The 23,684-nt window shown below is 40.0% G+C and overlaps 2 protein-coding genes across 4 annotated transcripts in view; both read left to right on the forward strand.

The window, feature by feature from the left end:
- Positions 1 to 607: 607 nt before the first annotated feature.
- On the forward strand, positions 608 to 6,128 carry LOC311035970 (jun dimerization protein 2-like). Its single transcript, XM_084044497.1, has 4 exons — positions 608 to 776; positions 3,544 to 3,761; positions 4,168 to 4,272; positions 4,660 to 6,128. The coding sequence occupies exons 1-4, from the start codon at positions 680 to 682 to the stop codon at positions 4,843 to 4,845; spliced, it is 606 nt and encodes a 201-aa protein (XP_083900623.1). The 5' UTR covers positions 608 to 679; the 3' UTR covers positions 4,846 to 6,128.
- A 5,120-nt stretch (positions 6,129 to 11,248) lies between these two features.
- Positions 11,249 to 23,684, forward strand: part of flvcr2a (FLVCR choline and putative heme transporter 2a) — a 35,097-nt gene continuing 22,661 nt past the window's right edge. Inside the window, exon 1 of one of the 3 annotated variants that reach the window (XM_084044484.1) lies at positions 11,249 to 11,986. In XM_084044484.1, the coding sequence (XP_083900610.1) occupies positions 11,381 to 11,986 (606 nt within the window). In that variant the 5' untranslated portion in view covers positions 11,249 to 11,380. Of the gene's footprint in view, positions 11,987 to 17,951; positions 17,980 to 23,684 lie in introns of those variants that run through there. The other 2 variants (XM_084044482.1, XM_084044481.1) reach the window with 2 other exon arrangements.

Consider the following 23,684-nt stretch of genomic DNA (forward strand, 5'->3'; position numbering starts at 1 on the left):
CCAAAACAACCTTTTTGGAATCCAACCAAATCAAATTAGGTTATATATTTATTATGATGGGAGTTTTTGCACATGAAGCTTGAAAAATGCCTTTACTGTAGGTCTACATGTAATCTTCACTCCATGTAGACCTACATGGAGTCCAGTGGTTCTCAAACTGGGGTCCAGGGACCCCCAGGGGCCCTTGAGGAGTTCTCTGAGAGTGTACAAATGGAACCAAAACCCATTTGGTTCCATTTGTACACTCTCAGAGTTAGGATTTCGTAGCCTACTACAGATGGGGGTCCCCGAGATCAAAATGGTATCAAATGGGGGTCCATGGCCTAATGCTAATCAAACTGGGGGTCCTTGAAATTAAAAAAAAGTTTGACAACCACTGCATTGATTTATACCACTGACAGCAGGCCTGCCATTCAAGTGTGAGGGTTCATCCTTACACATATTATGTGGGTGCGTTTGTTTTGTGTTTCTATGGGAGGAGGAGCGGTAGGACTTCCCTACTTTCTTTCTTTCTGCCCCCACCACTTCTTCTTGTACTTTAACATCCCCTCTCTCTCTCTCTCTCTCTCTCTCTCTCTCTCTCTCTCTCTCTTACGTTTGGCTGGCATCACACACAACCGAATTTCCGCATTCCCCAAAAAATCCTCCCAGACTGGGATCACACATTTTAAACGCGCTGATGCAACGATTTCCACTTTTTAAAATCTACTCTCGACCTTCTTCTTCATCCGACCAGAAGAGAGGAGGACATCTGTTGCACCTGGGATCAAAGTCAGGTCGGTGGCAAAAAAAACAACTTCAACTGTCTGCAACTAAAATAGTTGCGATCTTGAGAAGAAAAAAAAACAGTGCATGTTGGCGCGCCACGGCACGCATGGGTCCTAATGAGCCCCGTATTAAAAAAAACAGCACCGATCTCTTGTTTTTGTATTCAATGCATCCATCTGATCAATGTGATTTTCGGCGTTACGGCAGCACCAACATGCTGTGTTTCTTGAGCATGCTGGAGCGTTGCATTTTCTTTTGTTTGCATGCTGTTATAGCCTATATATATATCTGCAAGATTCGTGACTCACACACTATTCTGTACACAATGTTCTTATTCCGTTTATGTGTTGTTATGTGTCGTGGTGGTATTTTTGGATGTCGCTTTTCGGGATGCGATCAGCCACGGGGGGAAGAAGACAAAAAAAAGAATCCCCCGAAACAAGAGGCTCTGACGGGTTTATGGCTGCATATCAGCTCTCTCTCTCTCTCTCTCTCGCAAGGGTAAAGACAGACAGATCTGTACTTCGTCGCGCGCCGGTGTCGCGTGCCGAAAATACGCAGATCTACAAGCTCACAACGCGTGGCTACCGCGACGCGTTGTGAGCTTGTAGGTCGGCTATTTTCGGCGCGCGACACCGGCGCGCGACGAAGTACGACTCGAGCGTTTAAAAGTTACGTAAGATCAGATGAATGCAAGCGCTGAAGGAAAAACTTCCGCTTTGAAATTGACCCATGACTCAAAGTCTGGCGCGTTACAATAGTGCTGTTATTCTTATTATATAGGACTGTTATGTCTTGTCCAGTGGTGGAAAAAGTACTCGCATTTTTTTTACTTAAGTAAAAGTATCAATACTGCAATGTAGAAATACTCTGTTGTAAGTAAATGGCCGGAATTCAAAGTTTACTTGAGTAAAAGTACAAAAGTATTGGTATCAAATTTTGGTATCAAAACTACCAAAAGTAGAAAGTACTCAGAATGCTGAATGTCCCATTTCACAACTTTTAAATTGTATGAAAATCTTTGGAAAATAGCAGATCTACAAGCTCACAATTTTCAAAAGGCCGAAATGTATGGTTAGGGATAGGTGAAGTGGTTAATGTATGTTTTGTAGCAATAATCAAAATCTACAAAGTAAATAGTAACTCAAGTTTTCAAATATTTGTAGAGGAGTAAAAGTACAATATTTGCCTCTGAAATGTAGTGGAGTAGAAGTAAAAAAAAAAACTGGAAATACTTCAGTAAAGTAAAAATACCTCAAAATTGTACTTGAGTACAGGACTTGAGTAAATGTACTTAGTTACTTTCCACAGATGATTTTTAACATAAGATAACATATGAGGTGGATGGTGGAATATTATTAGCCGAAGTAGGCTAGGGGGAAATCAAGAATCAACTAAAGAGAGAGAGAGAGAGAATGCATTATTTTATTTTAGTTTCATTCACGAATTTCACACTTATTCAAATCTTTCAAAACCTGCCCACCCAAGGGCAAGATTTCACTGGGTTTTCTTTACCTTTATTTTGGGGAATTTAAAAAGACTTATTTATGTCAGATACATTTTGTCTGTATCTAAGTAGTCTATTATGAAAACAAAATTGGACAAGAAATCAAGATAAATTTGCTTTGTTGTGTATCAAGTGATATTTGAAAAAACATTTTGCCCTGTAACTGTAGCACAAGAGTCGCTGAATGGTTAATAATAATAATAATAATAATAATAATAATAATAATAATCATAACAATAATAATAATTATAATAATATTTTAAAACATTTTATTTGTAACGCACCTTTCATACCAAAACTGCAGCTCAAAGTGCTTTGCATTAAAGATTTTCTTTTTTTCTTTTTTTTACAAAACAGGAAACATAATTTATTCTTATATCCTGTTTACCTCTATTCACACACCGTTCTCACTGTCTCTGGTCTTGGTTGAGGAATTAGTGTCTTGAAATTAGGGCATTTCACAGATAAAGTAGGCCTATTATGTGTAAGTTTAAGCAGGTGCAATAAATCCCGTAATTATGTGTGTAGGTTTGAGCAGAGCCTGTTGAACTGAATTCAATACAACTCTAAACATAACATGAACTCTAAGTGCCATTGGGTTAGATATTCATTTCTTGGTATTAAATATAGGGCATATGCTTTGGAACCATTATCCTTTATTCCAGCAGCCACATTCCACTTCCCTGACATGAAGAGCCGGCCTCACAGGGAGGAAAACATGGGTGACGGGTGTTTCTTGGCAAGGACCGGCTTTAGCCCTCTATGGGATAGAGGGGAATTTGTCTGAGTGTACTTTTGTGCAGCGCTGTACATCTCTGTCTGGGCCTCTTTGGGGATAAAAAAAATAGTAAACCTTGCCAAGATCTCTGTAAATGGAAGTATACATCCATTCCAGAAAAAAGAGAGGCAAAAATAATGAAATGGCCTAATGGGAGACAGCCTCTGCCTGCTGCTCCTACAACAGGACAGCGATTCATTAGAGTATGGCCAGTCCGACTGCCAGGAAGACTGAGTGTACCTTGGAAAGAACCTCCTTTAAGCCCTTTAACAGAGTGAAGTTGAAGGGGACCGATTATACCTGGCTCCAATCCCATTTCTAATCCATGTACATGTTATAGAGATAAAGGTGTACAATAACAATATTGTTCACAGTACCTAACAACTTTGGCACGTTAGTCAGAGGAGAGCATGCAGGAACACACCTTTTTAATTTGGCACATTACTGGTTTTAAGTGCCTTACTGAGAGTTTCTCCCCATTTCCCTCCAGCTGTGGTCACGACCGAGCCTGACACGATGCCAGGACAAATCCCAGATCCATCTGTAACAGCTGGCTCTCTGCCCAGCCTGGGCCCTCTGGCTGGAATTTCAGCCACTACGCTGACTGACCAGTTCAAATTCGGTGACCTCCAGGAATTGGGGACCATGCTTTCACCTCTGCACTTCTTGGGCAAGCTGGGGAAGAGACCCCTGGCCATCAAGACAGAGGTGAGGAGTGCTTAGAATAGCAACTCCATCAAGTGGGTGTAGCAGAGTAGCCCTGCCTGCACACTGGAAATATAAGTAAAATCTGGGTTACACCAGATTAACACCGGCTGCAAGATTAACCTTAACCTTTTTATGTTTAACAATCACAATAGAATTGAACATTGTTTCCGATGTCAATACCATATTACAGATTTCTTACACAGGCAGTACGCTATTATGTAAACTTGGCCTGCTGTGACAGTTATTCTGTTTTATGTGAAAGTCTTTGTTGTCAGAGATGTGATGTCTGATATGAACCAATAGCACCACTTACTGGGCAAAGTGAGAATTGCGACTGTAACATTTAGTGAAATTTTGATCCAACCCATATATTAAATGTTGTAACTATTTTATTTGTTCTTTTTAGAGAGATGAGGAGGACGATAGGAGGAAACGAAGGCGAGAGAAGAACAAGGTGGCTGCAGCACGATGTCGAAACAAAAAGAAGGAGAGGACAGACTATCTACAAAAGGTAAGACATTAATGTTTTTGACTTCCTGCCTACAATCTTTTGCCTCTTTAACCTGCCTTTATTTGCCTGTTGATTTATTTATTTATTTTTCATTTTCTTACCTCCTTAAAGTTGGAATCTATCTTTTATGTCCTACCTGGGATTTGAACCTGGGTCTCCCAAATTTACAGTCAGATTCCCGTGGTCAGGGGAGATATTGAGCTTATGAGCTTTAGGCAACTCTACCTGTCAACCAGTAGACCTGCCTGACACCAGGGTAAACATTTCTCAATTAAATAATAGGGGAGACCACGTCCAGCCACTGCAGATGTACTAGATAACTATACAGATTGGTTAAAATAACTTTTGGCTTCGGTCTCAATAATAATTTTCCTCTGCCTGTGTTAGGAGTCAGAACGACTAGAGATGATGAACTCTGACCTCAAAGCCCAGATTGAGGAGTTGAAGCACGAGCGTCAGCAGCTGATCGTCCTGCTTAACCGCCATCGTCCCACATGTATTGTCAGGACGGACAGCGTCAAAACCCCAGAGAGCGAAGTAAACCCCTTACTGGAACAGCTGGAGGCCAAGTAATGCTTTATTTTGCTCCGTCATACGATGGCATCACACAACTAAGTATGAATCAGGCTTTAAAGTGTGACCATTTGCCACGGGTTCTGTTTAGAGTCAAGAAGCAGCACTTACCTGTATCTCCAGGTCATGGCCACAGAGGGGGCCCAGCTAAGCACTCCTGCCTTGAAACACAGGCCTTAAACCACATGAGATCGGATACTGTACTGGCATTTGAAAAATGGCATTCTTTCTTTTGCTGTTCAGTGTGGTTGTCATTCAGGGTCACATAACTTCACCCACTGTCAATTTAAAGTAGCCTGAGTCAACGGGCTAAGGGCACGGTCACACATGTGCGAAAAAACTATTCTCCTCCTGTTCACTTTCATTCTAATCTCGCATCACTTTCCGCAGTAGCTGTGGAAAGCCACATTAACCATCTTATCTGGTCTAGAACCCACCTACTGTATGCGGTAATTTGCACACACACATACCACAGACGCATAAGATCTAGACCCGTCAACCAATAGCAAAGAAGTGTGTGTGGATGACCCCACTTGGCTGTCATTGGCTGCCGTTTTCTAAGTGAGCGCTCTTGTGTGACCAACCACCACATCAACTCAAACGGACTACAAACCAGTGAATTGATTTCCGTGTGTGTCACATTCTGCACTGTCCACATTCAGCACGATAAGATAGGAATTTTGCCCCGACAGGCGATCGTCATTCGCCTGTCGCACGTGTGTGACCATGTCCTAAGGGTACAGTCAGACCTAACTTTGAGTCTGCCTATGTGGCCGTCTTTCTGCAATGGTTTTCAATGGGCATGGAGCGGATAGCCATGCAATGGCAACAAAACGGTCCGTTCCCATAGAAAACCATTGCAAAAAGACGGCCACATACGCAGAAAAAAGTTAGGTGTGACCGTACCCTAACACAGTAAACAGGAAAATAAATGTACCAAATTTTCATGCACAATTTCTCTAGCCCATAGGCACAGTCACAACTATTATTAGACATACACAGTCATTGTCTTTTTTATTTTTGTGGCCTTTTGTGGTACATTGATTGATCAGTTGTTTTTTGTCTATCTTGAATGGCGCAGGCGTCATTTATGCACATACTGTATGTACTGTTTACATTATAGTAGAATTTATTCCTGTTACCATATCTTTGCTCCCAGTTATGTTTATGTTTTTTTATACTTTTTGTATATGATGTCATATAGGCGTATAAGCTATCACAAGATGTGATGCATTTTGTATTTCTGCAAGAAATAAATGTATATAGTTTATTTTCTACTTGAACTTTTGAGATAACATTTCTAACTTCAAAAGATAAGAGAAGGTAAACCCTTTATTGACCCTCAGAGGGGAATTCAGGTATCATAGCAGCAACAGAAGTGAGAATGAAACACAGGTGGGGTAGGTAAGAGTAAGAGTAATAGTAAGAGTAGGAGTATAATGAAACTGATATGAGGTTACCACAAAATAAAAGATGCTATCCAAATGATAATAAGCTCTGTTCAGTGCAGTTACAATAAGTCACACAAAAACAAACAGTGCACACAGTATTGAATATTGCCTTTTTTCCTTAGTGACTGCAGGCTATTATTTCTGCAAAGCCTGTTAGTTAATACATATTTGTATATGACTCAGGTGAGGGGATTCTCAGAACATATGTGAACATTGCTACTGCTGTCAATCGATCGACTGGGAAGGTAACTAAACGAAAGTGATACAACTTGATTGAAGTCGATTTGCGGTTAATTTTTTAATTGTCTGCTAAGCAACCATTTTTTTCTCAATTTGGGTTAATAGCAAAAAAAAACTGTCTACTTAAAACATTCAAGATGCCACATAACCCTGACGTTGAGGACAAGTTTGTCAAGAATGGTTTGGAATTGGGACCAAAAGCTTCAGTAGATGATGTCAAGGAACAAATTGAAAGCACAGAGGCTAAGAATGACTCCCAGGTCACCACGCGTCTGTACAAAAGGCGATGGGGGATTTTGTTTCTGTTCAGCGCGTACTCTCTGTGCAACGCATTCCAGTGGCAGCAGTATGGAATAATCAACAACATCTTTAGGAAATTCTATGGCGTCAACTCTTTCACCATAGATTGGCTGTCTATGATATACTTCCTCACCTATATCCCGTTAATTTTTCCTGTCATATGGATTCTTGATAAAAAAGGACTGCGAGTTATTGCGCTTGTGGCAACCGCAGTGAATTGCACTGGAACATGGATCAAGGTCGCCAGTGTGAGACCCAACCTGTTCTGGGTGACAATGCTCGGACAGTTTGCGGCTTCTCTTGCAAACGTGTTCACCCTTGGGATGCCCTCGTACATAGCATCAGTCTGGTTTGGCTCGGAAGAGGTGTCCAGTGCTTGTTCCATTGGAGTTTCTGGGAATCAGGTGAGGTTATAAGATGAAGTCACATGGTTCAGGTGCCTTTATGCTAGCCTGACATTGGCCTGACTGATAACGTGGATTCACTTACAAGTTCATGGAGGAGGAACTTGTGAGTGAATCCACCTTATCAGTCGGGCCAATGGCAGGCTAGGTAAGAATAAGAGTAATAGTAAGAGTAATAGTAAGAGTAGAGTAAGAGTAAGAGTAAGGGTAAGGGTAAGTGTAGAGAAAAATAAGAGTACGAGTATAATGAAACTGATATGAGGTTACCACAAAATAAAATATGCTATCCAAATGTGGCCGGGCCATGGCCACAGTTGGCCCGGTTTGGTTCAGAAGTTTTAACCTACACAGACCCTTTAAATACTCAACTCAACTGAAAACTCAACAGAGTCTTAATACCAATACATGTGACAATAAATGGACTGAGACAAGGATTTTCCCCCAAGATTACAATGTTTTAAACAACATCAATGAATTAATTAAAAGTACTTTATTGCATAGAATAGTTTAAAAACCATATACAAATAGAAGCTATATACTCTAAATACTCTATAATACTCTAAAACTGCAATGAGAAAGGGAAAGGGAGTACTACAGGATGGCAGGCCGTAGTCAAAAGGAAGGGAGGGGAACTACTGGCCTAGCACTACCAGGTGTCTTACACACACACTTTAAGAGGAAAAGCTTAAGGCCAACAATAAATTAAACAAGCAAAAGCATACAAAAAGGTTGAGTGCAATATACCAATGAGTATGGGTGGGAGCACCGCTGTGAGCCTAACCACCTAACCCTCCATCGTCCAGAAGGCCACATGCTCCACCAATCCTGCAGCACTCAGAAACACAGAAAGAAGAATGGTTATATTTACAGTGTATGATGAGTTTAAATACTTCTTGGGGGAAATACAATAATTGTTACAAAGAATAAAAGAGTAAAAGTAAGTTACACTAACAAAGGCCACCAAATAGTAAAGTTGAACAAAAACTTAAATAAAACTATCAACAAAACCCAAACATAACAAAACAGCAGTGGCAGTCAGTGTCTACAAAACAAACAAATTATACACATTAATACACTGTAAATACCAGCAATAATATCTGGCCCGACAAATCATTTTGTAAATAATTTACAGTAGCTGACTGACAGTCCAGGTAGGATATGGACATCACTAGCTTTGAATTGATGAAATCAGGTATGATGAACAAATAGTTCTATTTCCATTCTTTGAATTATACGTTTTCACTGTCAACTTTCCCCTTGAGACTTTTGGATGAAAAACTTCTCTCGTTCCTTCTCACGTTTAAAAAACAAACCAAAGCTGTGTTTCACATGCCTTAAATGATACATTGTTTCTCTCTGTTCTAAGAGACCTTGAACCATGAAAGAGCTCTTGTTCAAAAAGAGGATCTCCAGATGAAATGTTCTTTTGAAACTTTTTGATAAAATAAATATCCTCTAAGTGAAACATACAAGAATGCACCTTGTGCAAGCCTGCACAAAAAGGATTACATAAGCATTTCTGTGTGCACCTGTAACATTTGATTCCTCATGCTTTTCTATCGATTGTTTTACCACATCTGTATGTAGTAACTTTTATAACAATATAGTTATTTATTATTATTGTATTCTGTACACGGTTGTTTGTTGCCAGGTCCTAAATTAGCCATTGATTGTGTTCTGGCCCACCATCTAATGTCTTTGAAGATTGTTGGCCCAAGGCCAAACTTACTTGCCGACCCCTGGCCTAAAGTGTGACAAACAAAAGGTCAGTCTCAAGAAGGCTAGATATAACATGTACTTTCACCTATTACCTACAATATACACCTACCCGGGGCATTGCACAGAGCCAACGCAACCTGCCACAACAGGGACTAAAGAGGGAAAAGCCCATGCTAAGTGTGGATTTTATAGTGAACCAAACAATTTGGAAAACAGGAATTGGTAGAAGCTGTAGCCTTTCTACCTCCACAGTAGACTAGAAGGGACAATTCCTGACTGGCTACACAAAGACACTGATAAGAGGCTTCTGCAGAATTAACTTCACATCATAAGTTTACAGGTGTAAAAAAGAGTGCCCATTCAAGATAGGTGCTCAGGGACGGACATAGGTAGTGAGGCGAGTCAGTCCCCGGTGGTGTCAGGAAGACAGGGATATCCCTATGTCAGACTGTCTCACAGGAGAGTCTGTGTCTGTTTGGTATTTTTCGAAGTAATATTACCAGAGGTCACAAGTAGCTGTAGTATACAACCCTCGTAGACTTATTTATGATTCTGACGTTAAACATCAGAATCATAAATACGTCTACGAGGGTTGTATACTACAGCTAGGTCACAAGTGACTTATCATTAGGCTGCTGTTCCCCTCTCCCCTCTCCATACTTAAAAAACTCCAGAGCAAAAACACAGAGCATCAAGTGTATGCGGAAAGCAATGCTTGTCGGATAGCAACAGGGACATGGCCCCTTATTATGGGCCTGGAGGTTTGTTACACTAGGATAATAAAGAATGGAGCCCAGGCATCATGGGCTGTTCACCTTTCCCCTTTAGCTCCAAGCAAAGGTAAACCCTATCCCCTCCACACTCCTCCACCACCCTTGCCTAGACATCCAGACACTGTCCTCTCCATGCCCATAAGGGGCCATATCTCTTCACTGTATCCCCACTGAGGAGATCATCTTCCCCATATACCTGATGGCCAAGCTCAGTCTTCGAATCTGGAGCTTATCAAATCTCTACAGGGGAGAAAGGGACAACCCAGGACTCCCTGTACTTCCAGCCCCCCCTCTCTTACCTCCACACCCACACCCACCCCAACTACCCTCTGTCCCAAGTTTTTTGTAACATCCCCTATAAATGACAGTTTTCACAATATGAGTTTTGAGCACTTTCCTCACATTTGATCTCAAACCAGAATATGGCAGTGGGTTCCCCATATATGAACACCTATAAAAGCAAAATTTCAATCAAGTTTCTACCTTGTTTAGTCAAAAATAAAAGCATAGTGGTGGTCGCCATCTTTAAATGGTACATTTTGAGGCATTAGCAGCCATTTCTGAGCAGATTTAGATTCAGCACCCCCTATTACCCCTTAAAAACATGTATGCCTTAGATGAACGTGCCTTCAGCGCTTTAAATAAGCACATTTTCTGAAAATCTGCCTCCCTAGCCTAGACTAACTTGAATTCCTTCAACGTTGTTGACTTTTGTGATAACATTTCCATCTAGTGGTCAATCGCAGCATTGGCTAATTGATTCTATTCACTCTATGCTTAGAAAATGGATTTCACATGCATGCTGCTGCAATAATACAGTCAAGATTAAATAAATTGCAGCAGTTTAACCTTTCCTCCACGCTGGGAGGGCGGGATAAGCATCATAAGAACTGACATGGGTAACGGGTTCTGATTGAAATATTTCACCAGTGGAGATTATAAACTCTGTTCAGTACAGTTATAATTCATTGTTGGTGTGGTGGTGGGTGGGGCATTTTACCAGAACAGCAATACGTGACCTTATACGATACGTGAATAAGTCACACAAAAACAAACAAAGTGCACACAGTATTGAATATTGCCTGTTGTTTTCTTCCCTGAGTGACTGCAGGCCATTATTTCTGCAAAGCTTAACCCCCTGGCAGTGTCAGGCCCGGTGCTTTTCTTATCATTGGTCCAACTTCCAGTTGGGTGGAGTTAGAGTTTGGACAGACCACGCACGCAGTGCTATAATAAACCAGATTTCTGACACAGCAGTGACAGCACAAATATTAAAGTAAATGTTTTTTGGTGGAATGACTGTCGTTGATTATCAGTCATAGACAGTAGGCTACATTTGAGACGTTTTTGTTCGAGTCTATTATCATTTATTGTTGGCCTGCACTTGAGCAAAGAGGAACAATATAAATATTTGTATAGTATGACTCAGGAGGAGAGGATTCTCAGGAAAGGAGTGAACATCCTTTTGCTGTCAGGTGATCGTCTGGGAAGGTAACTAAACGAAAGTGATGCAACTTTGACTGAAGTCGCGGACATTATTGTTGCGGTTAATTTTGCTAAGCCTACTGCTAAGCAACCAGGTTTTCTCAATTTGGTTAATTATAGCGTCTTCTTTTTTTTAATAAACGGTCTACTTAAAACTTGCAAGATGCCAGATAACCCCGACGTTGAGGACAACAAGGATGTCGCGAACGGTTTGGATTTGGGACCAAAACCTTCAGTAGATGATGTCAAGGAACAAATTGAAAGTAGCAGCATCACAGAGGCTAAGGATGACTCCCAGGTCACCACTAATAATGACTCTCAGGTCCCCGCCACGCGTCTGTACAAGAGGCGATGGATGATCGTGTTTCTGTTCAGCGCGTACTCTCTGTGCAACGCGTTCCAGTGGATCCAGTATGGGATAATCAACAACATCTTCATGAAATTCTATGGCGTCAACTCTTTCGCCATAGATTGGATGTCTATGATCTACATGCTCACCTATATCCCGTTCATTTTCCCCGTCACATGGATCCTGGACAAAAAAGGACTGCGAGTCATTGCGCTTGTGGCGACGGCTGTGAATTGCGCCGGAACGTGGATCAAGGTCGCCAGCGTGAGACCCGACCTGTTCTGGGTGACGATGCTCGGACAGGTTGCGGGTTCCATCTCCCAAGTGTTCATCCTTGGGATGCCCTCGCGCATAGCATCAGTCTGGTTTGGCTCGGAGGAGGTGTCCACTGCATGTTCCATTGGAGTTTTTGGGAATCAGGTGAGGTTATAAATAATGATACATCCACATTTAAGGCAGCCACCCAGGGGTGGAAGAAGTACACAAATGTTTCACTAACAGTGAAGTAAAAGTATCAATAAAGTAGAGATACTCTGTTACAAGCAAAAGTCCGGAATTCTAAATGTACTTGAGTAAAAGTACAAAAGTATCGGTTTCAAAATGTACTTAAAGTACCAAAAGTAGAGAGTACCCATTATGCAGAATGTCCCATTTCACAAGTATTCAAATGTATGAAATGTATGAAAAAATCTTGTAGATGGGCTATATATGGGCTATTTTCAAATGGCCAAAATGTATAGGGCGGCTGAAGTGGGTAATGTATGTTTTGTAATAATAATCAAAATCTACAAAGTAACTTAAGTTTTCAAATAATTGTAGTGGAGTAAGAGAATAATATTTGCATCTGAGATGTAGTAGGCTAGTGGAGTAGTAGGCCTACAAGTATTGTACCGATCTTCTGAAGTCAAATACAGATGGTATTTACGCGCCACTGCTTTACGCACACAAGTATACAGGATAGGTGGGCACCTCGATGTAAAATTAGCTATTTTGTCCAAAATGAAAGAAAAAAAGTTTGAAAAATGGTCTTAAGTAATTCATGTAAAGTGAACATGCATGGTACATCATTATCAGACTTTTATTCTTTTTTTTTCTTTGTAAGGTGCATTGTCCAAGCATTTTTCACATACCATATTCAAAAGTTTCTCGGTGCACTTCCAAAATCAGACTTAAGTTTATCCTTCAACTTCTTGTTTATGCCACAAAATTGACTGGATATACAGGTGTTGTAGCAATTTGTAGCAATATTAGACTTTGATTATCGAATGTTTAAGCATGTTCTAATCCTGTATAGGCTAGGCTACTTTACTTTACTTAAAAACAAATATATATATATTCTAATCTTGGAAGAAATAGCCAATTTAATATAGAGGTGCCTACTCTTCCTTGGTGCCCACCTATCCTGTTACCGCACACAATTGCCATAGTTTATGTGTGAGATGTGTAGCTACAAGTTTATTGCTCTTATCAAATAATTTGAAATGGGTAAATTGTTAAATGTTCTTAGATCAATGTAGCGTTATCACACGATTAACATTTATGACTATGAGTGGGGATGCGTGTAAAACGATTAACGGCGATGGTCATTCTCAGAAGCTACAAACCAGTAGCCTAATGATAAGATAATAAACCTTTATTGGTCTCTGTGTATACAGGTAAAACTAAGAGAGCTAAGAATAAGACCAAATACAAATAAAAAACTTCTGCATATGTATGCTATTATTTAATATAGGCCTATAAGAAGAAGAAATTTACTATCTATACATCTATCTATTTCCGGTGAATATCCTATGCATGAATATACTTCGAATATCCTATGCATGAATATTTGATATCCTATGTATGTATCTACAGTCTATCAAGAGTGCATGAGACTGATTAGGTACAGTGTCAGCCAGATTTCAACAGTGGCTATTGATAATGTCTGTAGAGTCTATAAACAGTGCATAATAATGATAGATATAGATAATCTACCAACAATTACCCTTAAGAGGCATCTGTCATGGTTCAGGGGGCTGAATGTGCTGAATGTCCCCGCTATGATGTGCCCACTAGCTCCACATAGAGTCACGGATGTGACGGGTTCATCAGGATAGGGTCCTGCTTCCTCCTTATCCTCCCCTCACAACCACCTCCAGTCTGTCCGTCCAGTTTAACTCCAACTATGGAGCTAGCCTTTCTCACCATCCCTTGTGTTGACCTTCCCAACAAGCCACTGCAAAGAATTGATTGATTGATTGATTGATTGATTGATTGATTGATTGATTGATTGATTGATTGATTGATTGAGTACTTTATTTAGAAAGACATGGTAAAAGTACATGGAAGTACAATTCACAATACAAGGTCCTCTAAACTGGATGCTCATAAAAGCACTTGGCTTGTTTAAAATGAGATCCCTGTGCACTCAAATCATGATGACATTTAAGAAGACATACAAATATACACTACTATGCAGAACATTATACAATCAGCTTACAGGTTACTGGTATGAAAAACAAGAAATATGTACAATAGACAGTTTTAGGAGGAGGGGGGGGGGGGGTATAGGTTAAGACTTTGACAGGGGCCAATTTGGAATTGCAGCCTCCTGAAGGTGATTCTTTAGGGCAGTTTTGAAAATGAGTAGGGTTTTACACTCCTTTACTCCTTTGGGTAGGGCATTCCACATTTTTGTTGAATAGCATGAGAAAGAGTTCATTCCCTTGTTTGTGCCAAATCTGGGTTGAACATGATCAGTGGAGCTGGCTCTGGTGTTATGATTGCGGACTTCATTTATGTTTTGGAAGTATTTTGACAAATACAGGGGGATCCCAATGTTGTGTCGAATCTTGTAGACCAGGCCCATAGCAAGTTGCTGTACTCTGTCCTCAACCCTGAGCCATCCAACCCTAGCAAAGTGAGCAGGGGTTAGATGGGTTGTATGATTGAGGCCAAGAAGTAGCCTTAGTTTGTTTTGGGATGTCTGGAGCCTTGTTTTTAAGGCCTTAGTGGTGTTGTGATACCTTGAGAAGCATGCATAGTCGAAATGACAATGGATGAGGGCCCCTCCGAGAATCTTCAGGGTATTCTTACTGACTAGAAAGTTGATCCTGTACAGAAAACGTGTTCTTTGATTGACCTTTTTGATGACTCTTTCTGCCATCTTATCACCGGAGAGGTTTGCCTCCAAGATGGAACCCAGGTAGGTAATTTCCTCCTTTCTTGTGATAACATCGTCACCCGCTTTGATTGTGAAGCACTCAGCCTTGTTAAGGTTAACACTAGACCCAAAGAGAATGGATTCGGTTTTACCCAGGTGTAATGATAGTTTGTTGTCAGTTTTGTTGTGCAGCATGCCTGTTGGCATGCTGCAGTTGGAACTGAGCATCCTTAGGAACTGAGCATCCTTAGGATAACAGCTTGCTCTGTCAATTCCTGTAGAGGGCCTCAGTGTTGTAAGTCCAGTCCAGTTTATTGTTCATGTGTAGCCTACTTTCAAAAACGTGTAGGTGTCCACCATCTCCACCTCCTACCCTCAGATGGTGATGAGAGGCCTCATTGTGCTCTACCGGTAGTCCATCACCAGCTCTTTGATCTTTTCAATGTTGAGCTGGAGGTGATTGTTGTCACACCATCCTACACTTGCATCACTGAAGCTTATAGGCTCATAGAATTAGTAACGTTATAAACTTTATAATGAAACTGACATGAGGTTGCCAGAAAATAAAATAGGCTATCCAAAGTCACTGATATGAGGCTTCTGTAGAATGAATTCACTTCATACTGTAAGTTTACAGGTGTAAAAGAGAGTGTATATGTATTTTCTGTACAAACTACCCACACATTGCAGTTAGATAAATGATAGATAATAGAGAACAAAAAGAAAATAAATCTAATATCATAACAAAACTATATCTATATAGACATGTCAATATTACTTAAAATAAAGATGAAGGCAGAGTACCTCAGTTGTTTGTGCAACCAGAGATATCACTTAGCAGCAGAATGTATGAAGTGCGTGTCTATCTTTCCAAGTCTTTAATACTCTTATTGTCATAGTAAATGTAGTAGTGGGAGTTGTGGGGTAACAACAGTAATGCTACTCTAACAACTACAACGACCAAATCCACAACACATACTGTACCAGGTTTTGATTTTTTTTTTGTAATTTGCTCTTGCTACAGCTGGCATTAGCAACTATGCTTATATCAAGCTTTACCCAAGTTGAAGAGGGAGTCAGAGGTGTAGGGTGAACAGGGAAGTTAACAGCATGGCTCTTTGGAGCATCAGTGTTGCACATTTGCCAGGCTGCTTTGATGTAAGGACTGGATGACTGCTGGTGAGGTAATCCGTAATCCAGGCAATAAGGCTGCGGTCCACTTGCATCACTGAAAGCTTATTGGCTCTTAGAATTAGTAATTTTTTAAGATTAAGAACCTTTATCGACCCTGGACAGAATTTCAGGTATCATAGTAGCAACAGAAGTAAGAATGGAACAATTGAGGGGTGCAGCCGTGCAGGTAGGAGTATGAGATGGGTAGAGTAGAGTAGAGTAGAGTAGAGTAGAGTAGAGGAATAAGCGTATAATAAGGTTAATAATATGAGGTTACCACAAAATATAAGAGGCTATCCAAAGACACAAATATGAGGCTACTGCAGAATACACTTCAACTTAATTAATTTGTCACATCACACATTTACAGGTGTAATTTCTTCTGTACAAACTACACACAAATTGGAGTAAGATAGGCATTAACAATAGAGGAAAAATAAAAAGTCAAATATAAGAACAAAACACTGTCTAAAGTGTGTACTCATAAAAATAAAGGCACCTCAGTCTCTTGTGCAAGTATAAACATAACTTAGCAGATATCAAATGTATGAAATATATGGAAATGGAGTGTATATAAATGATATACAGTATGGTTATCACGATGAACATATGTGGCCACTGGCCAGGGATTAATTCTATGAAATTCAACGCAAAAAAAGCAGAAATATCAGATGGAATTCAAGCATCACTCAATTATCATTCACCAGCTGCACTGAGATTTATTTCAGCATCTTCAGTGCAGTGATTCCTGGAGAGCTATGTTAGCACAGTTGGTCACTCCAGTGGTTTGTTGTTGTGCATGTCTTTCCACTTGTTGTGGCGTCTAAGGAACGGAGTGTGCTAAATAAAACATAACCTCAGGTTTATCCAAGTATTGTCTTTGCCAAGGGTCAAACCTGATGAAATAGTGATCCCATGAGTGGGAGGTTGATATTGCATTGCAGATCATTCCCAAGACCTTTTTGTTGTTACCATTAATCATTTGATTATCACCATTGTGGAGGTGAATAGCAGCATCTGAATGACTTGTCATTCCCTTATTTTCTTCAAAACCTTCCAAGAAGTCTCATATCAAGATACGCTTCAAAATAACTATTGCATAAAAAACTACTTTACACTTCACTGCCGTTACACTGGCACTGTAGTGAAGCATGTTGCTTTATGAGCAGTTTCTCATAAAAAACCCTGTTCTCATAATTTTATATTCTCCCATTTTATTGCATTTCGTAGGTTTGAAATGATGTGGCACTATTTGCGCACATGTCTGACGAGGCTGTTGGTTCTTTACATGGTACTATTCTCATGATAGATCTGTTGGTAACCAGAGAACTGGGCACTTGAGACAACTGGTCCTGCAGTTTTTTTGGTACAATTTCCATGGACACAGTACATGGCAGTGATCAAGTATTTCTCTGGGGAAAGCAGGGATCAGAGCATTAGTTATAAGTCAATAAATGTAGACATAAATACAATTATACTCAAGGATGCTTAGTAAAACTTTAAGACAAAGATACATACATTTGCAAAGTGCCCTGTTGTCACTCTCTCTCCTGTGTGTGTGTGTGTGTGTGTGTGTGTGTGTGTGTGTGTGTGTGTGTGTGTGTGTGTGTGTGTGTGTGTGTGTGTGTGTGTGTGTGCGCGTGCGTGCGTGCGTGCGTGCGTGTGTGTGTGTGTTTTTACAAAAGACAAGCTGAGATTGGTTTAAAGAAAGGTCACATTAGATAGGCTAGCCTTGTATTTGTTTGCTCAACAATAATTGTATTTATAATGTATTATTATTGTTATCAATAATAATAATAATAATAAGATAGAAGAAGGTATACTGTAAACATCTAATATTCATAAATTCATGCCTGGTGCCAGGTGATGCATATTTTTAGAACATTGATCTGCCAGAAATGGTCAATAAACCCACAGCGGATGATGACCAATGAATGAAACTGAAACGACACACACGGGTCAAATGGCAAAAGTGATGGGTCTGTTTATTTTAGGGAGCAGCTGTGGAAAAGTGTCAAACGAAGGGAAATGACGTGTGTGTGTGAACAATTCCGCCATCTTCTGCTGGGATATATGTAGTCAATGCAGCCGTGCTCAGGTATGTTCCATTGACGGTCTTTGTTTTGGTTGTATTTCTCCCATGCATTAGAGGGTTCATGGTGGGATCATGAGAGGGTCATTGGTAGATTCAAATCGATCTCAACAGCTCAGTCACGTCTTTGAACGTCAAGCGCGAAATGATACATTGTGATACATTGTTGCTTATTTCAGGCGCCCAGTGAATACAACTCGAGAACAATGTAGAAGATGACAATGATATGAACGTGAGATGGCTTTGCGATAATAACAGCCTAATGTGTCTTATATGAGAATCTTATCTTTAGTCGTCCAATCTTGTTTTGTTAATATGGAAATAATGCGAACGATTGGCAAATGTTTTTCTTCCATTCTAGACTCTATATATATACATGCACAATAATGATTTCTTATAATAATACAACAAACAGACTAAGCTATTAACAACAAATGCATTTGAAGTGTTGCTTTCAGTTTCATGAGTGTGGTGTTGTTCCCATTCATGCCTGCTGTTTGCTCAATGCTCAGCGGGCAACAGGAGGCAGCTTGAGGACAATATAGTAGCATAATAATAGGAATATCAATATAGGCTACCATAGGAATTTTCCACTGTGCTGTGGTGGGAGAGGTTGGCATTTAATGTGACACGACCGAACTGAGCACTGTGTCTTTCTACCCAGGAGCGTCTGTCCTGTCCAGTGTCCACGTATACAAGCTGGACAGCGGCTCCGTGTTGAAAGGACGGAGTCGCAGGGGTGGAAAAAGTAGTATCAATACTGCAACGTAGAAATATTCTTTTACGAGTAAATGTCTGGCAATCAAAATGTCCTCGAGTAAAAGTACAAAAGTATTTGTATCAAAATGTACTTAAAAGTACCAAAAGTATAAAGTTCTCAATCTCATTATGCAGAATGTCCCAGTTCACACGTTTTCAAAGTACTTGAGAGATATACGAAGTTACTTTACACCACTGCAGACAGAGTCGTAACGCAATGCACTCTTGAGGTGATGAATTATTTCAGGCTATTTAACTCCGAGAGTTTACGGAGTGTTCTTTTGGTCACATTTGTACACTATCTTGGGTTACAAATGAATAAAGCCACTGTGGACTTTACGCGTCTCCACGAGTCCGCACGTAGCCTCAGGCTATTAACGTCGTTAAAACCATGCGATGGAAATATTACTCACATTTTAAGTAAAAGTATCAATCCTGCAAAGTAGAAATACTCTGTTACAAGTAAAAGCCTTGTAATCAAAAAGTACAACAGTATTGGTATCAAAAGTACTTGTCTTAAAGTACCAAAAGTAGAAAGTACTCATTCATTCAAGTTTTCAAATGTATACAAATCTTTTGAAAATGGCAGATCTACCAGCTGATTTTTTTATTGATTGAATACTTTATTAACAGTTTGCAAAGACAAGCACAGGAAATTTCGCGATTTTTGTTGATTTAGTCATAATAAGGGTTGGGTAATTAGGTTACAATTGGAAAGGGTGGGAATGTGTAGACTATCAAAGCACATGACATGAGAAAAACAAGAAGTGTAGTTATATGATCCAAGGAGGCATATCATAGCCTAATCCATGCCAAAACTCGTGAACCTATGGCATGTGACACAGGGAAATTTAATTGAAGGAATACTAAATCTTTATTGTCACATCACACTGATCACACGTGTAAAACGGTGTGTGAAATTTGTTTTTGTGTAAGCTCCATCGTTTTGATTGTTTCTAGAAAGAACGAAAAGAAAGTTGGAGGAGGGGGGGGGGGGGGGGGGGGCAAGGGAAGGAAAAAAGGGTGGGGGGCTGCAAGGGAAGGAAAAAAGGAAGGAATCAAAAAAGACAAAAGAGTCAACAACCAAGAATCTTTTGAAGATGCGTCTGCGTCCAAAATATCTGAATGTTGCTGTCAAAGACCTGTGTTCAAACTCTTACTAGAGGTTCTCAAAGTGTGGCTTGGGGAGTGGGGACCCAGTAAAACTGTGGCAGTGCTTCTCAAAGTGGGGCCCTGGGTCCCCCTAGGTCCCTTGGGAGGCTTCAAAGGGTCCCCACAGGTCCTTGAGAGCCTTCCAGGGGTCCCCAGTAAAATTATGAATATGGTTCACTTCTCAAACTGGGGTCCAGATCATAGGTTTCACTCTCTACACTGTTATCTCCCCACCAATACAGTATACTGTAACTGTATACAGTTGTATAATGATGTACTAATTTAACAACAACTCTTGTGGGGTCCAGCTGGAACTGAATCTTTTCAAATGGGGGTCTGCAGCCTAATTCGTATCAATTTGGGGTCCTTGACATGGAAAATGTTCTTTCTTCCTTTCAAAGTTATTTTTATTGAATCATCAGGGTCTAATACAGGTCAACACATAACTTCAGATTATGACAAACATAAACCCACACAACCTATAACCATGGGGAGGATAACCTAAAATGAAATACATAAATAAACTGAAAACTTGTAGATTTCTAGAACGTTTTAAAAAGGAATTCAGTTTGTTTCTTTTTTATCTATCAAAAAAAGTGATTTGTTTATTTTTTGTTTTTGTTAAACGTTTTTAAGATTTTACACACTTTGACAAAATAAACTCAAAACATTGGTAATCTGGTCTAGGGATTGGCATCGGACCCAAAAATCTGGCATGGACAGGCTTTAGTATTCAGTATTCTCTTCTTTCCCTCTGCCATAATAGGGACATGACATGAGAAAAACAAGAAGTGTAATAGTTTTATCAAATGATCCAAGGAGGCATGTGTCATATCCATGCCAAAACTTGTGAACCTATGGCATGTGACACATGGAAATTTAATTGGGGGAAACAAAATCTTTATTGTCACATCACAGGTTTACAGGTGTAAAACGGTGTGTGAAATTTGTTTTTGTGCAAGCTCCATCGTTTTGATTGTTGTTTGATTGCTTCCTTACAAAGTCATTTTTATTGAATCATAATACAGGTCAACACATAACGTCAGATAATGACAAACATGAACCCACACAACCTATAACCATGGGGAGGATAACATAAAATGAAATACATAAATATATAAATAAACTGAAAACTTGTAGATTTTTAGAATGTTATAAAAAAGGAATTCAATTTGTTTATTTTTTATCTATCAAAAAAGTTATGTTTTTGTTAAACATTTTTAAGATTTTACACTTTTTGACAAAATAAACTCAACATTGGTAATCTGGTCTAGGGATTGGCATCGGACCCACAAATCTGGCATGGTCAGGCTTTAATATTCAGTATTTTCTTCTTCCCCTCTGCCATAATAGCGGTCCTGCCCTCAAGGTTGCAGGGTTTGATCAAATTGGTTTGAAGCAGATTTATTTTCTGCAAAGAATATATTGTCATTTTCCCCATTTATTTGAATACCAGTAGACCAGTATTTTTGCATTTGTAGAAATGAGTGAGTGTACTTGCGTGATCTACTACCTCAAACAGATGAGGACATGGTGTTTTTAAAAATAACACATGGTCTGACAGCCATGTAATGATTAGTATGTGTATATATTACATGGCCTTGAAGGACCTGAACACTCTAGTCCGGTTGAGGCAGGGTAGAGCTATAATGAAAATGTTATGTCACAAATACCTATGGGCCAACAAGTATGATATAAGTATGATAAATATGTAAATAGAGTGGCAGAGTTTGTGGTCCCCAAACAAAATGAGTTAGTGTTTTGCACTTCTTGGTTCTGTCTCTCAAAGTCTAGTCGTTTTTTTTAATGGTTAAGTAAGTAGCCTTGGGAACAAACAGTTCCCGAGACATGTGGCCCATAGCTCCTTAGTGTGAGAAACCTTGATGTTGAAGTGCACGTCCTGCACATGACACTAGTATGTCGCAGGGACTTGCCCCCAATTCACCCCTTTATGCTGAGTGCCAAGCAGGGAGGCATTGGGTACCATTTTCATAGTCGAAATTGAACCCCGACCTCCCAGTCTCAGGGCAGACACTCTTAACCACTAGGCTGATAAATTATTGAGTGGGTTTTTGGTTTTAAAGCCTGAAATCAGGTCAGTGGTTAACAGGGGCTTAAGGGATTATCACATTTTGTTTTATGACATAAAATTAATTAGTAAATAACCCACATGTGAATTTTGAAAGCTTTTTCGTCTTAAAAATTGCTATTGCTAATGGCTAAATGAAACTACATGGTCAGGGACAGTACACATCATTACGCCAAACACACAAGCATTCCTGGTGGTGAGGTTCAATACATGCGACCATGGTGTAGCTCATATAGCGCAGTGTTAACGTTTTACTTCTGTTGACTTCTGTTCATTTACAGTAAGCTTAAAAAACATAAAACTGAGATGTTCTTGCGGGACAAAACTTATCATTAACCTTTATTTGCAGAGAGAACCAGAAAGGTTGTATAACTTCCTGCTTCCCACTAAGTACACAACTATGTCATCCCTGGGCACTTTAACAAAACTGATAGGAATCAATCAGACTAGTTGCATGACCTGTATGAGTGTTAGGGCCTACATTGCATTACACTCAGGCTGTTGTATGAGGCAAACTGTGACTAAAAGATGTATATCTTAAGTGAAATTTAATTAGTCAGGTTTAGTACAGCTGTGGTTCTCAATAATTTTCCTAGCTCCAATCGGAACCTCTCCCTCCGCTATATAGCTTCGAGATGAGGTGCCACACAGCTCGGTGCCTGTTGGGCGGTACATTTTAGAATATTTTCCACTATGCATGATTCTTACCCTTTAGCGCACATCGTATCCAAAAAGTAAAGGTCCCCCCCCTGCTCTCAGATGTTTTAACTTCTAGCGGAAAAGAAAATCTAAGCGACGGGTTGAAACAAGCGTTTAAATCGCTTTTTTAGTCAGCCTGTGGCCATGTTTTCCCAATGCAATCTTACGGGAGCAGTACTGCACATGCGGACTGGGGTTGACTCTTACGATGTGTGGAAAAGGGTAAGAATCATGCATAGTAGAAAATATTCGAAAATGTCCCGACCAACAGGCACCGAGCTGTGTGGGACCTCATCTCAGAGCGGTAGCGGAGAGAGAGGTTCCAAATGGGGCTATCATTTTCCATGTCAAGGACCCCCAATATCAGATCTACAAGCTCACAACACGCCGCTCATTGTGAGGTTGTAGATCAGCTATTTTCAAATAGCCGACTTATAGGGTTAAACTGTATGAAGTGATTTTGATGCTATATTAAGTAATTTAGACTCGGGACCTCATAGAACCCCCCCAAGGACCCCTCTTTGAGAACCACTGTATTATGTTCTGAGATCACAGAAGGTGATATAAAGGCAAATAAAGTGTCTATATATGCAAGTGAGGAAGACTGTGCAGGAGTTTATTGTTTCCTAAGTCAACCATATGTCTTACCCTACGTCACTTAAGCCAGGGCTTGATATACTTTGTTGCATGCAGTGTCATACACCGAAAATAGGAGATCTTCAAGCTCACAGCTTTTGAGCATGTAGAGCAGCTATTTTAGGCCTGGAACCAAGTATAAATCTAGTTTTATGCGTAGGTGTGCAGGTGTCCTATAGTCATTAAGCATAATGGATCTGCAGGTCAGCAGAACGTCTTGTTCTTTCTTATTTATATCCTATTGTTATCTCTCACCTGTAGCACTGCTACCTGTGTCAAAAAGGTCTCAATGTTGACAGAAATGTCTGGGGACACATTCTATCTGATTCTGAACATATTTGTATGATGAAGACTGGCCCTTAGTAAGCTGTTAAGA

Source organism: Gymnoscopelus microlampas, assembly GCF_963454915.1.
Source record: "Gymnoscopelus microlampas genome assembly, chromosome: 20".
Lineage (NCBI taxonomy): Eukaryota > Metazoa > Chordata > Actinopteri > Myctophiformes > Myctophidae > Gymnoscopelus > Gymnoscopelus microlampas.